Source organism: Notothenia rossii, assembly GCF_949606895.1.
Source record: "Notothenia rossii genome assembly, chromosome: 4".
Lineage (NCBI taxonomy): Eukaryota > Metazoa > Chordata > Actinopteri > Perciformes > Nototheniidae > Notothenia > Notothenia rossii.
The window spans coordinates 26,700,936-26,714,207 of record NC_136902.1 but is presented as its reverse complement, the minus strand read 5'-3'; the positions used below and the strand labels follow the sequence as shown (position 1 = coordinate 26,714,207).

General features: G+C 41.3%; 1 protein-coding gene across 1 annotated transcript in view; it reads left to right on the top strand.

Moving 5' to 3' along the window:
• Window positions 1-13,272, top strand: part of celsr3 (cadherin, EGF LAG seven-pass G-type receptor 3) — a gene marked incomplete at its 5' end in the record, with an annotated part of 95,015 nt that overhangs the window by 40,656 nt on the left and 41,087 nt on the right. Inside the window, 6 exons of the mRNA XM_079673636.1 lie at window positions 1,554-1,717; window positions 3,459-3,584; window positions 4,339-4,508; window positions 5,388-5,573; window positions 7,470-7,580; window positions 7,764-7,932. Coding sequence (XP_079529762.1) covers window positions 1,554-1,717; window positions 3,459-3,584; window positions 4,339-4,508; window positions 5,388-5,573; window positions 7,470-7,580; window positions 7,764-7,932 — 926 coding nt within the window. The remainder of the gene's footprint in view (window positions 1-1,553; window positions 1,718-3,458; window positions 3,585-4,338; window positions 4,509-5,387; window positions 5,574-7,469; window positions 7,581-7,763; window positions 7,933-13,272) is intronic.

Genomic DNA, 13,272 nt, shown 5'->3' with positions numbered 1-13,272 from the left:
TTGATGGGCCATTGTCCTTACAATAGCTAGAAATGATCTGCTTCCAGAGATAGAATATAACATTTCCTTATTGTATTGTCTAAGCCTTGTGAGAGGATCACAGTTTAAAATGAACCCCATTTAATGCCATTTGAGCATTCTCTAATCTGTTAAACCCCTGCTCAAACCTTGACAGAGACTTTTGCTATTGGACAGATCAGGGTGATGAGGTGACTGTTGGATCATCTATGGGGACCTGAGGCTTTTAATAAGCCCGACTTTGACTTATTCTACCCCTTCATGTCTGTCTGTCTCTCTCTGATGGTTTGCTGCCTACTATTAATGTTCAGTCCTTTTCATCACTCTCAGCCTCTCTCTCTCCGTCTCCCAATCATTCTCTTACATGTATGAAGGACAAAAACAATAACATTTGAAATCTGACCTTGTCAAAGTTCTGTAGTCAACTTATAGGTTGTTTCTACCAAACGAAAGGTCTACACAAACAAGTGCGCAACACATATCCACTCGTTCAGCAGCCTGTCGTAGCGTAGATGTGTGGCCTCTCCTCTGTGAGCTGTAATCACGTTGGCTTTGTTCTGTCAGCGCTAAGTGAGGCTGAGACAAGAGAAGACAGATCAGAGAGGAAGGCCAAAGCCTGACTCCCCAAAACTCCTCCTCCGTTTCATCTGTATTTCACCGTTAACAGCTTGCCCTCCCATCACTGTCTCAACGTCTTCTTTTAATGGCACTCTGTTCATATTTGCTGTAACTCGCATTTAATATCTAGTTTGCTCGACTCAGGCGCCTTTTGTCTCTCTGGCTTCCTTCAATTCATAATGCACTGGCATTTATTGGCTCTGCATGTAGTGCCGACAAACTGAGCTCAAAAGGAAAGCCTCACATTGGAGGGGAGGGAAGATAATGCAAAGAAAAATACGACAACACAACTGTCTTCTTTTTTCCGCTAAAGCAATCCCATAACAGTTATTTCCTGCCTCTTCCTCCTCACATTCCCCTCCACCGTCTTCCATCGGTCTTGTCATCCGCCTTTACGCTTGCTCTCTCTTGATATTTGCTGTAACTCACACTTAATCTCTTGTTTGTTCATCCGCTTCCCGTTCAGTCTCCCTGTCGTGGCTGCTTTTCGTCTCCTCTTTATGCTGTGACTTCCTCCTTTGCTGTCTCCCTGTTCCCCTCTGCCTTGTCATCCACCTTTTCTTATTTTTCCTGATATATCTCAATGTTTAAACTCCTGTTTGTTTACTGCCTCTCATCTCATTCTCTTGTCCCCTGTTGTTTTCACTTTTACCCTCAACAACATCATTGTCATCTAATTTATTCTCAACATCAAGCGATTCCTGTTCCTTTTGAAATATACCTCTGATGACATACTTAATCTGCGGGTTTGTTCAATCCCTTTCATACCCTCTTTTCATGTGTTTTCCTTTTCCTACCCTCTCTTCCTTCATCCCTCTCCTCCCTCCTCCATCCTTGAGGGATAATCCTTTTCTTCTTATTCCTCTTTCGGCTCCACCTTATTGAATCCTCTTCCTCTTTATCCCCTCCTCTCTCAGGTCTCTGGATCTGACTGGCCCTTTGTTTCTGGGTGGAGTTCCGAACGTACCTGACAACTTCCCGTTTGGATCCAGGGAGTTTATCGGCTGCATGAAGGAGCTGCACATTGACAGCAAGCCGCTGGACTTGGCTGGGTTCATCGCTAACAATGGAACGATCCCAGGTCAGCACTGCGAAGGAATACACCCCTCCCCCTAAAAAAACATCAGTAATGAAACATTTATGCCCAAAATCCTACCCTTATTTTGAAAAAACCCAAAACTCATACCAGAGGTGTGGTCTCCAGTCACATGACTTGGACTCGAGTAAGACTCGAGTCACCAATTTGATGACTTTGGACTCGACTTGACAAAATAACAATACACTTGCGACTCGACTTGGATTTGAACACCAATGACTCGGGACTTGACTTGGACTTGAGCCTTCTGACTTGAGGTGACTTGATCATTTAATTCAGAGGTCTCCAACACAATGATCGCGAGCTGCCGGTAGAAGAGCAGACTCCTGTCGGGGAGAGCCTAATCTTCAGCCGCTCCTACTTTTGCTGGTCCACCATGCGGCCAATCATATGCGAGGACACGCTAGGATCATACCATTATGTGAAAGAAGGGTGGGGGGCAGACGCGCCAAAGACAGCAGGTGTAGTGGTACAGGCCAGCTACACAGAGCCACAGGGAGACGGGGAGCCGGATTGAAATGCTAGCGCGTCGGAAAAAGTCAAGACATGAGCGAAAACCGAAAAAATAATCTGCATTTCAACGATATTGGAGAAAGCAAAGCTGAGTGCAGGATTTGTAAAATGAAAATAACCTTCAGAGCAGGGGTTTCTTTTTGGTAACCACTCAGGATTTATTGCCAGAGGTGGGAGAAGTTCAGATCTTGTACTTAAGTAAAAGTACCAGAGCATAGGAATACTCGGTTACAATAAAAAGTCCTGCATTCAAAATGTTACTCAAGTAAAAGTAGAAAAGTATTAGCATCAAAATAAACTTAAAGTACCACCTGCAGAGGGATCTATTCAGATGTTCTTTTGCCCATAGAGACCGCCTCGCTGCACATTGTCCCTTGCATAAAGATAGATTGTGGGTCCCTTATAACATGTTGTGCACAGTGGAAATAAACATTCTGGTTACCTCAACATCAGGGATCTTATCAATTAAACTCCTTCTGAATCAAACCGTCACGGTAGCCTTACCTTACTGATCCCTCTTAAAATAGTTACTTTACCAGCAGAGAGAAAATGGATTATTAAATGATTAATGTGACTACTAAAGAAAGAGCAGTTTGATTATTAAGTATTATTCTGTCGATGGATGTCATTACATTTGTTGAAAAGCACATAATGACTTGTTTAAGACTCGGTTTTTCAAAGTTTAGGACTTGGACTTGACTTGAACTTGCCCATCCTGACTTGAGACTTGACTCGGACTTGAGCTCAAAGACTTGAGACTTACTTGTGAATTGGTCCCACCTCTGACTCATACACATACTCTAGCTCTAGTTAGTTTATGTATTTCCCCAGGCTGCTAGTTAACACAGTAAAGTGATTGTGTCGTTGGAATTAAACTAAACATAAACAATTAATGAAAGATTGTAAACATAAGGTTTGACACCCCATCTTTGTGATATTTCTAGTCAAGTACTATTAAAAGGAAATAAATTGAGAAGTTCAGAGCTTTTGCAGAGAAAATGTTAATATTGAGTTCCTCCCATAACGTACAATTAAAGTTCATCCCTAACTATGCACATTGGTAACTGCATTTTGTAATTGAGCTGAGGCGTGAACACCATGATATATTATCACGACACCTTTTTTATGCATGTGGTGAGACATACAGTACATTAGGCTGACAGATTTCTGTGAACTTGATAGTTGATGAAACTGTCTCTGCTGCTTGTTAAAGGTTGCAGCGCGAAGCTTCCCTTCTGTAAGTCCAACCCCTGTCAGAATGGAGGAACCTGCCATGTGAGCTGGGAGACTTTCTCCTGCGAATGTCCGCTCGGGTACGGAGGAAAGGACTGCAGCCACGGTGAGATGATACATGAGTTTATTTTCATCCAGAGCCAACCTTTATTGTGACACTTAGTTATAATAATAACAACAAATGAGACAGTGACTGAGATAATTGGCTGTTTCTTTCTCACCTTCAGTGGCCTTTATTTGTGAGAACTAATTAAACTAATGGCACATTCATTAGTAAATAATGAACTTCGGTTAAAATAACCTGTTTTAATGAGCTGCTACACACTTTGGTACTTCCGTAGTTTAGATTCAGAAGTGCTATGTCATTAATCCATTCAGGTAATGCCTTATTCTTCAATTCAGCATTTTCTTTCAGCTCTCTTCTTATACTTCTTCCGCATTTAGTGCTGAGCTTTCACAGCTGCAGGCCTTTAGAGTATGTGGGAAAAGTGAGTGTATACTGTAAGTGCAATGGATGGATGCATTCCTGATGCATTCCTGAATGCGTTAGTATCAACCTTTGAAGGTGTTGACTGACTGAAATAACAAGGTACAATTGGTGATTCCCTTTTATTCCATATATTTTCTCCAAACTAAATGTTCAAAGGTTATAACACGTATTTTTTGCCTGTCAGTATAACAAACACGTCATATCCGCTGATTAAAGTTAGCATTACACAACATGTTGTTTTGACTTTAAATCCTTCTTAACATTATCGGGGCATATATGCAATCATTGCTCAGACGCACACAATTCATTTCTGCTTGGTCAAAATATTTAACTTTTTTATTCACTATCTCTCCTTCCCCCTCCCCCTCAGTGATGTCACACCCCCATCGCTTCCTGGGTAACAGCGCCCTCTGGTGGGACCTGAAGAACGACGTGACCATCTCCACGCCCTGGTACCTGGGCCTGGTGTTCAGGACCAGAGCACGAGAGGGGACGCTGCTGCAGGCCCAGGCCGGCCAGTACACCAGCCTGCTGTTCCAGGTGGGCCTGAACACACACACACACACACACACACACACACACCACACACACACACACACACACACACACACACACACACAGTTCTGTTTCTTATGTGTTCCCTCACGTTCCTCACTCTTGGTCTTCACTTCGGTCCCTTTGTCTCAAACACACACACACCAAAGAAGAGAGATTATTTTCAGTGCCTCTCCCTCTAGTCTATCTAGTGGTTCTTATTCCCAGCTCTGCCTCTGCCCCTCTCTGTTTTAACATTGGCATACATTTGGAGAGCTTTAGCAGCACTAAAACATAAATGGCAGCATTATGCTGTACCATAAAACAATGCTGCACATTTTAAGCCTAATCTCACCCGACAGCAGGATACAAACTGAAGCGTGGGTTGCTAAATGTGTTAACAGCGGTCACATCGATTATGGGGATGATACTTATGTCTCATAGTCATTGTGGTTCTATTCAGTGTGTAAAACAACATTATCGCCCTAAGACAACCGTGTAAAAATAAGGTAGGTTTTATCCGTAAATTATGTATATTTCTTCAATTTTCTACATCCAATGGTATTGAATTAGCAGCGTCTACGGGTGCAGCCAAGATTTCAATTTCACACTCCCCCACACAGACACACACACACACACACACACACACACACACACACACACACACACACACACACACACACACACACACACACACACACACACACACACACACACACACACACACACACACACACACACACACACACACACACACACACACACACACATACACACACATACACACACACACACACACACACACACACACACACACACACACACAAGCCTCAGTCTCTTGTTATTTTATTCCTTTCCTGACATTCTCTTGTGTGTGTTCCTCAGGTGATAAATGGTCAGCTGGTGTTCTCGGTGACCCGTGGGTCGGCCAGGCCAGTGCGTCTGCGGTTGGATCAGGTTCAGGTGTCGGACGGCCAGTGGCACGACATCCAACTGGAGCTGCGAGACGTCCGCAGCGGCCGCGAGACGCGATACGTCGCCACGCTGCGGCTAGACTTCGGACTATATCAGGTAAAAGACGTGATGCAGACTTCAGAAAGCTTGTATCAAAAAATAAACTTGGGAACGTTTTTTGGGACGGATTGAATGTTCCTACAAAAAAGGAAGCACAGATATAAATGAATAACAAGGTTTTTATCATATTTTCTTTACTAAATCAAAGAGCCTTCATTTCTCTCAAAAATACATTTGCTGGTGTTTTTTCCAACACCAATAACAGATAAACAACCTTAATTGACTGTGTTCAATTGGAAATAGCTCTAATTAATTTGTTTTGCAGATACTCTGGTGGACAGCATTTCTCTGTCAGTAGATATGTTACATTTATCATGAAGCATTTGAATATGAATAAAGGCAAGAGAAATCCTTTTTAACTTCCTCTGATCTGAAATATCAAACACTTCCTGCCATGAGCCAGTACAGTGGAGGGGATCATTCAGAAGATATGAGCAAATTAAAAAAGCATTTATATATTATATTACTTGGATGTGAGCTTAGATCTGATACATGGCTTGAAATCCTTCCACAGCATGGTTTCTGACATTGTTCATAACCCTTGACTCACAAAAATGTGGACTTGAAATCCTTCTTTTTTCTGGTGAATTAATATCAAATCTTACGAGATGATGTTTGTTGAGCCCGTACATGTGTTTATTTGAGATTTTGTAAATATCTAAAAGAGGCATGCTGCACACAGAAAATAAAGCACTCTGTGTTATTTTCACATTTATCTTACTTCAAGAAAAACGACATGCTTTGTTTTTCATGTTGATTCTTAAATGATCTGCCAGCCAGTGAAGCCTTTCATCTTTCCATTGTGGTTCACCAGGCTATCCTTCAAAGTGCATCAAGTTTTACGCTGAGGCGCAGAAAAGGTTTCTGAATACACCATCATTGGCATTGTAACTGCCAATTAAACAGTCATTCCCTGTGAACGTTGTTGGCATGTGTTCAGCTGTAATCAGGCAGATCCCGCCCTCCGTCTTCCTCTGCTGCTGAATCGGTGCTACAGGGGGCTCATTGATTTGTTTCCATGGTTGATGCAAGCTAAGTTGCCTGTCAGCAGTGCTCCACAACACTGTCAGTGTTATCAGTCGGCTATTGACCTTCTCCACAATGACCGCATGTTATTGTTTTCTTTTATTTAAAGATGTCAATCAATTAACCTGCAGCCCCCCCCCCCCCCCCCCTCCCCGCTTTACTGACATAAACTTCATTAAACATGACGACTAACTCATATTGAGGTAAATATAAAAGAGTCCCTTCCAATATATCTTTTATGGAAAACATCTTTATATTCTTTCATTTCAAAGATTCTTTCTATTTTACTGTTCATTTTTTATTGTATATGTTTAAACAAAGCTTGTTGGTTGAGGAACTTCCTTCCTTTGTGACTGATTCTTTTTCACCGGTTGTGTTGACTGCTTTGATATTTACATATAAAATATAAATTGAGTTCTACGTTGTCGCATAATCATACTCTCAAATGTGTCTCATGTGTATTTTTGTTCAGGTGTTCAGTTTCCATAAATATTAATAATATCTCTGCCATTCCTCTCTCCATGGGTCCCATTACCTCTCTCGCTCGCTCTCGCTCTCGCTCTCTCTCTCTCTTTCTTTCTCTCTCTCTCTCACTCGCTTTCTCTCTCTCTCTTTCTCTTTCTTTCTCTCTCTCTCGCTCTCTCTTTCTCTTTCTTTCTCTCTCTCGCTCACTCTCGCTCTCTCTCTCTTTCTTTCTTTCTTTCTCTCTCTCTCTCGCTCTCTCTTTCTCTTTCTTTCTCTATCTCTCTCTCTCTCGCTCTCTCTCTCGCTCTCTCTCTCTCTTTCTTTTTTTCTCTCTCTCTCTCTCTCTCTCTCTCTCTCTCTCTCTTGCTCTCTCTCTCACTCTCTCTCTCTCTCCCCCCTTAGGGAACAGTGATAGTGGGAAATGAGATTCATGGTCTGAAGGTGAAACATCTGCATGTGGGAGGAGTGCTGGGCTCCGGAGAGGTTCAGAACGGGATAAAAGGATGCATACAGGTGGGTGATTTGAAATTCCTAATAACTATTAATTAAACAATTGCTGGGGAAAGATGGAAATATTGGCACAAACTGTAATAAATGCAAATGTGCTTAGGAACAAGTTTAGGATAGATTTAGAACATTAAATGAATGAAGCTGCCAATTTCTTTTCTTTTTTAACATCTCTCTCTCTTTGTACAGGGTGTTCGGCTGGGTGTACGGCCTGACTCCCCCCCTCTGCCCCGCCCCTCCAGAGCTGTGAAAGTAGAGACCGGCTGTAATGTTGGAAACCCCTGCATCTCGTCTCCATGCCCCGGCCACAGCCGCTGTACCGACCAATGGGAGCGTCACACCTGTCTCTGCGAACCTGGTGAGTGAACACAGAGATGATGCTGCTGTTAGACGAGGTGCCATCCTTGAATCTTTGAGCAAGCAGGATTAACAAATGAAAATATGAAATTGATATTCTCATTTATGTGAATACAAAGGATAATAATACAAGCAGCAGAGAAGGAAGGATGCCAATTGGTCAGTTCATTTGTGATATTGTACTGTTTGGACAGCGCCGTTGCAGCTGTGTGAATGATGTCACAAGCCGTTGTTGTGATGTCAGTGTAAGGGCTTTTAAAAAGGAGACAAAACTTAAACACTTTAACTTAAGAAAGTTGTAAAATAAATGACATTTATTTTTGTATTATTGATATATGTAAATTATTTAAATCTTGTTGTTCCTCATTCGTGGAAAATTACTTAAAAAAATGCTGAAATCATTAGTTACTGTTAAACAACAAAAAATCGAAGTCCTTCAAATTCATTTCTGATAATAAATTCATGATTGAGAGCTTCTGAAGTCAATTGGAACAGCAAGGATTTGCAATATTTATTAATTTTTTATTTTATATTACCTAAGGATTATTGACTGATCAGATTGTTTTTCTATCTCAAAAAAACTATGGAATTTAAGACTTGGAACAACTTGCTGTCTATTAATCGCTTGCCTATCATCATTTATTGACTCTGCCAATTAATACATTAAATAATCTGGCCAACCGACACAGCCAAGAACAATTTAGCACTTCATTCGGGCGCGTTAAATTGCATGTATGCTATCCTTTGCATCAGGGAAATGTTCCTAATGTTTTATAATATTTAATTTAACACATTTTGGACATGGATGTGAGAGAATTGATGTGTTAAAGGCGTATGTAAAAGAAGCCAAAAGACTAAGAGAGACAGGAAAAGGGAATAATTACAGCGCTGCCATATCTGCGTAGGTGTCTGCCAGAGCTCTAACTGGGTTAAACAGATATTTGGGAGCGCATAATGAGGCCTCATCCACATGAGACCGGGAGGAAGAGACTGACTGCAGGCGAACTCCCAAAACCTCCTTAGTCAGGTGAACATAATGAGGAAGAATTCATGTGGAGAAGAAGAAGAGTGGAGAAGAAAAGGATAAGAGGAGGGACACACTACACTCTAAAGATAAAAGTGGTGAGAGAAAGAGGAAAACGAAATACAGAGATATGAAAAAGAGGCTAAGAAGAACAGAAAGACTGAACATTTGAATGATTAATGAAGAGAACAAGGCGTGTGACAGAAATAGTGTAAAATAAACCCCCAAAGTTTTGAGGCAAGATGAAAAAAAGGAGAAGAAAGAGGTCGAGAGAAAGTCAAATCAAACACTGGTGACACGTCTGGGAATAGACCCACACACAGCTGGCAGAAAGGCACGATGAGACTTACATACCATACAAGTGAGGGGAAATTAGATGCAAACACAATAGAGAAAGAAGTGTGAAGGCAAAGAAGAGGATGAAGAGCCATATTTTATGTTTATTTAAGATTTATTAGAAGCTACTGAAGCAACAGCTGCAGTTCAGTTCTCTGGTATTGATTAAACAGACCAGACCAACCAAGCAGAGATGATTAAAAGAGATTATCTATATTAGTGATTAAAGAGAGACAAGATCCCAGATTGGAAAGCAAATAATGAAAAAGCGACCACTTGAAAGACGACACCAATAGAAGGAAATGGAGAAAGTATCCAGACAACTTTTTAAACTCTATGTTGATCAATCTGAGCAGCCACCATCCAGCCTCATCTCGGCATGGATCTGTCCGTAGATATATCTGGAGATGTGCTGTTACCATCTGGACTAGTTTGAGAACTTCAAAAACACAACAATGTTCTGTTAGCCTGTTCATTAGATGCTATATTTCAATACAGTTGCTATTCTGCATTTCCAGTCAATACATAATAACACGTTCCAACATTTGGGTGAGCTTTTTGATAAACAGCCACTATTCATGTATCACAGTTGGGATCAGGTTATACCCTCAAAGCTTTATCATCATACATCATGCTTATCAGGCTTTATCAAAATCCTTACTAGGCTAGTTCCACTCTTCTTCCAATACAATGAAAACAATGGAGGAACCAGTGCATTATACATAGAGATAGCTTTATGAACATATTAACACCAAATGAACAAATGCCCTCTACTCTCTATTGGTGGTGTTTGTACCTTATTCTTTTCCCCTGTTGCCGTCTAAAGACATATACTACTCATGGATGGTTGTATAAACAGTAACGATTGGGACAAAGCACTAAATGTTTTGGAAATATTGTCGGACATTTTCTCCTAAAAGGCACAAAAAACACTTTTAATTGAATTAAAAACAAAACAATATGCTATCTAGTTCAAGTATGGGCTGTGATTGGCCAGTCTCATTGTTGCCATAAAAGACAGGAGCGCAAAATAGTACACGGTTCTATTTTAACATCCACAAGCAGCCCCATAAGTCACAGAGACGTGAAGTGAGGCAAGGCTTCAAGCCAATAGTGACCGGTGGCAGGTTGGTGTCTTCATAGCTGAACACAGACTGCCTCAGCACTAAAGTTGATTCTTTCACTTCTCCGTAAGTTAACTTAACCAAACTAAATAGTGCTTCTAATTAGAGATCTCATTGTCTTCCTCCAGATGAAAGAAGATAAATCAAAGGAAAGTTTTCCAAGAAAGAAAAGTTTGATAATGAGTGCAGAAGATTAAAGCGGAGGGGAAGGGAGTGAAAGAGAGGGGAGTTTCATGGAGGATAAAGTTTGTTAACGTGAGCTAGCCTCAGGCCCAACAGCATGGCAGAGGAAGCAGAGAGGCGCTGCTATCCCTGTAGCATCCTGCAGTAGCCGCGAGCTAATGCTAACACCTTGACTCATTAACATGGAGAACACAGGCAGAGAGAGGCTGCACTCACACACACTGACGCCTTCACACACACACAGAGCATATGCACAAGTCATCTTCATAGGCATGCACTTATTTACTGTAAACACTGTCTCTCATTATCTTTAATGAACACAATGAGCATTAAACATGGAGACTGTTAAACAATGAATGTTGTTTCGAGACAAATCAAAGTTTAATAAGGGCAGGGAGCGAAAAATAAAAAAAGGAGAGGTGCACTCTGAATAATTCCCTTTCATGTGCGTGTTTATGTGTGTGTGTTTTGTCCTGATGCTGAAACTTGCCCAATGGGTATCTCATCAGTGCCTCTGATTCATGCAGTGCACACACACACGGAGACAAGGTCCTGCATGACAAAGCACCGAGACATCTGTCCTCCTCATCTTCCTTTATGAGTAGGCATAGAGTATGTACGCCTGTGTGTGTATGAATACATTGGCAGTCTCAGCTTGTTGCTTCAGGCTAATTTACAAGAGGGAAGAATTTGAATTGAATCTGATAAATTACAGCCAGGTTGATTTATGTCTGCTTGAGTTCCCAGAGCTGTTTAAAAACCAACTCAATGACGTGTAGAAAACATATGGTCAGGATTTGAGAACAGGAACCGCTCTTACTGTAGTAATAAATAATTTATCAATGTTTCCTCCTTTATGTTGCAACATTAAATGTGTGATTGAAAACAACACATGCCACATAAATATTTCTTCAGATGGAGTTTATCAGAAAGTCTATTATATGAGGTTGTTGGGTTTGGGTGTGGTGTGCAGCTGCAGCATATTGAGCTCGGACCCTCTGGGATGAAAAGGAGAGATTTATGAGTTTCAAGCTGGATTTCCTTTATTCAACCTGCAGTATCCTCAAGGTGCTGAATCAGGGCGAAGTGGTTCTCTGTGACAAATGACTCCTCCCTTAGGAATGGTATTTATTGATCAGGTTTGATATTAAAACTAGAATGTAGCGGTATTTGGCTCTGCTGTACTGATATATGAATAGTACATTGGAGAGCTTTTCAGAAATATGCGATTTGAAGAAAGTTTGACCTACGTGTATCAATACTCGGTGCACACTGACGCAGGCAAGGTTTCTTTTTTTACTTTAACTCATCGGCCCTCATTGTTTATTCACACTGCAGGTCTCGTTAACCTGAGTTTTATAGTCAGCATAGCTACACTTTCTGCTTGATATCTGAAATGTAAACTCCAAAATCAACCTGTTATTTCAGTAAACAAACCAACAATGTTAATGTTTATGTGGACTATCAGTGTGAGGGACCACTGGACATACACATTGAGCTGAATTATCGATGCTATTATTCTTTGAGAGAGAAAGTTGGATACACAGAGGTGGAATGGATGTTTCAGTGAACAGATGCTTGTTGTTTCTCTTTCTGATTGTGGTTCTAATGTAGAGAAACAAAGCTGGTGTTGTGTCAAATCAAGTGTCTAAAGCCAGACATGAAGCTGTGAGTTACATAGATAGCTGGAGAGGCATAGCTTAGGAAAAACACTTTAAGACCCTGAGTGTGACAGACAAAAAAGTACAGACACACATATGATTTACAGATATCTTTCGTTTTATCGGCTCAAGCCCCCCTCTCTCTCTCTCTGTCTCCCTCATATTGTTTTGACAAGGCCAGTGTCATTATAAGAGTCTGACAACAGCAAGGCTGTCAACGCCTCTCTCTTTCAGTTGCCATGGTGAAAGTGTAAAGATGCATACGGCAGATAGAAGATGATGGAGTGTGTGTGTTTGAGACAAAGGGACCGAAGTGAAGACCAAGAGTGAGGAACGTGAGGGAACAAATAAGAAACAGAACTGTGTGTGTGTGTGTGTGTGTGTGTGTGTGTGTGTGTGTGTGTGTGTGTGTGTGTGTGTGTGTGTGTGTGTGTGTGTGTGTGTGTGTGTGTGTGTGTGTGTGTGTGTGTGTGTGTGTGTGTGTGTGTGTGTGTGTGTGTGTGTGTGTGTGTGTGTGTGTGTGTGTGTGTGTGTGTGTGTGTGTGTGTGTGTGTGTGTGTGTGTGTGTGTGTGTGTGTGTGTGTGTGTGTGTGTGTGTGTGTGTGTGTGTGTGTGTGTGTGGGTGGTGGGTGCTGGCGTGTAATCCCATAATCAGACCTGTGTGTGGGTTTGATTGTACGTGAACTCAAATAGTGAAACGAATAATTGGAAACGGAACAATAGCTGTAATTATCTTTTTTCAGGAATAATACAACTATAATTCCTGAAATATTTTCAAGCAAGACAAAGAAAGAGCAAGTTGGATAACATTTATAAAAAGCAAGGACAGTGTGTGTTGTTATAGTGTCTCGCATGCGAATGAAAGTGTGGGTTTGCAGTTTCACAAAGAATGGTTTAAGCCAGGAAGAAATATGTAAAGAATACTGTCCTTGGAAACCTTATGTGTGTCCAAAGCTGAGGCCAAGGCCACAGTCCTGAAAGCAAAGCGCTTTCTGTGTTTTCTATAGAGGAAC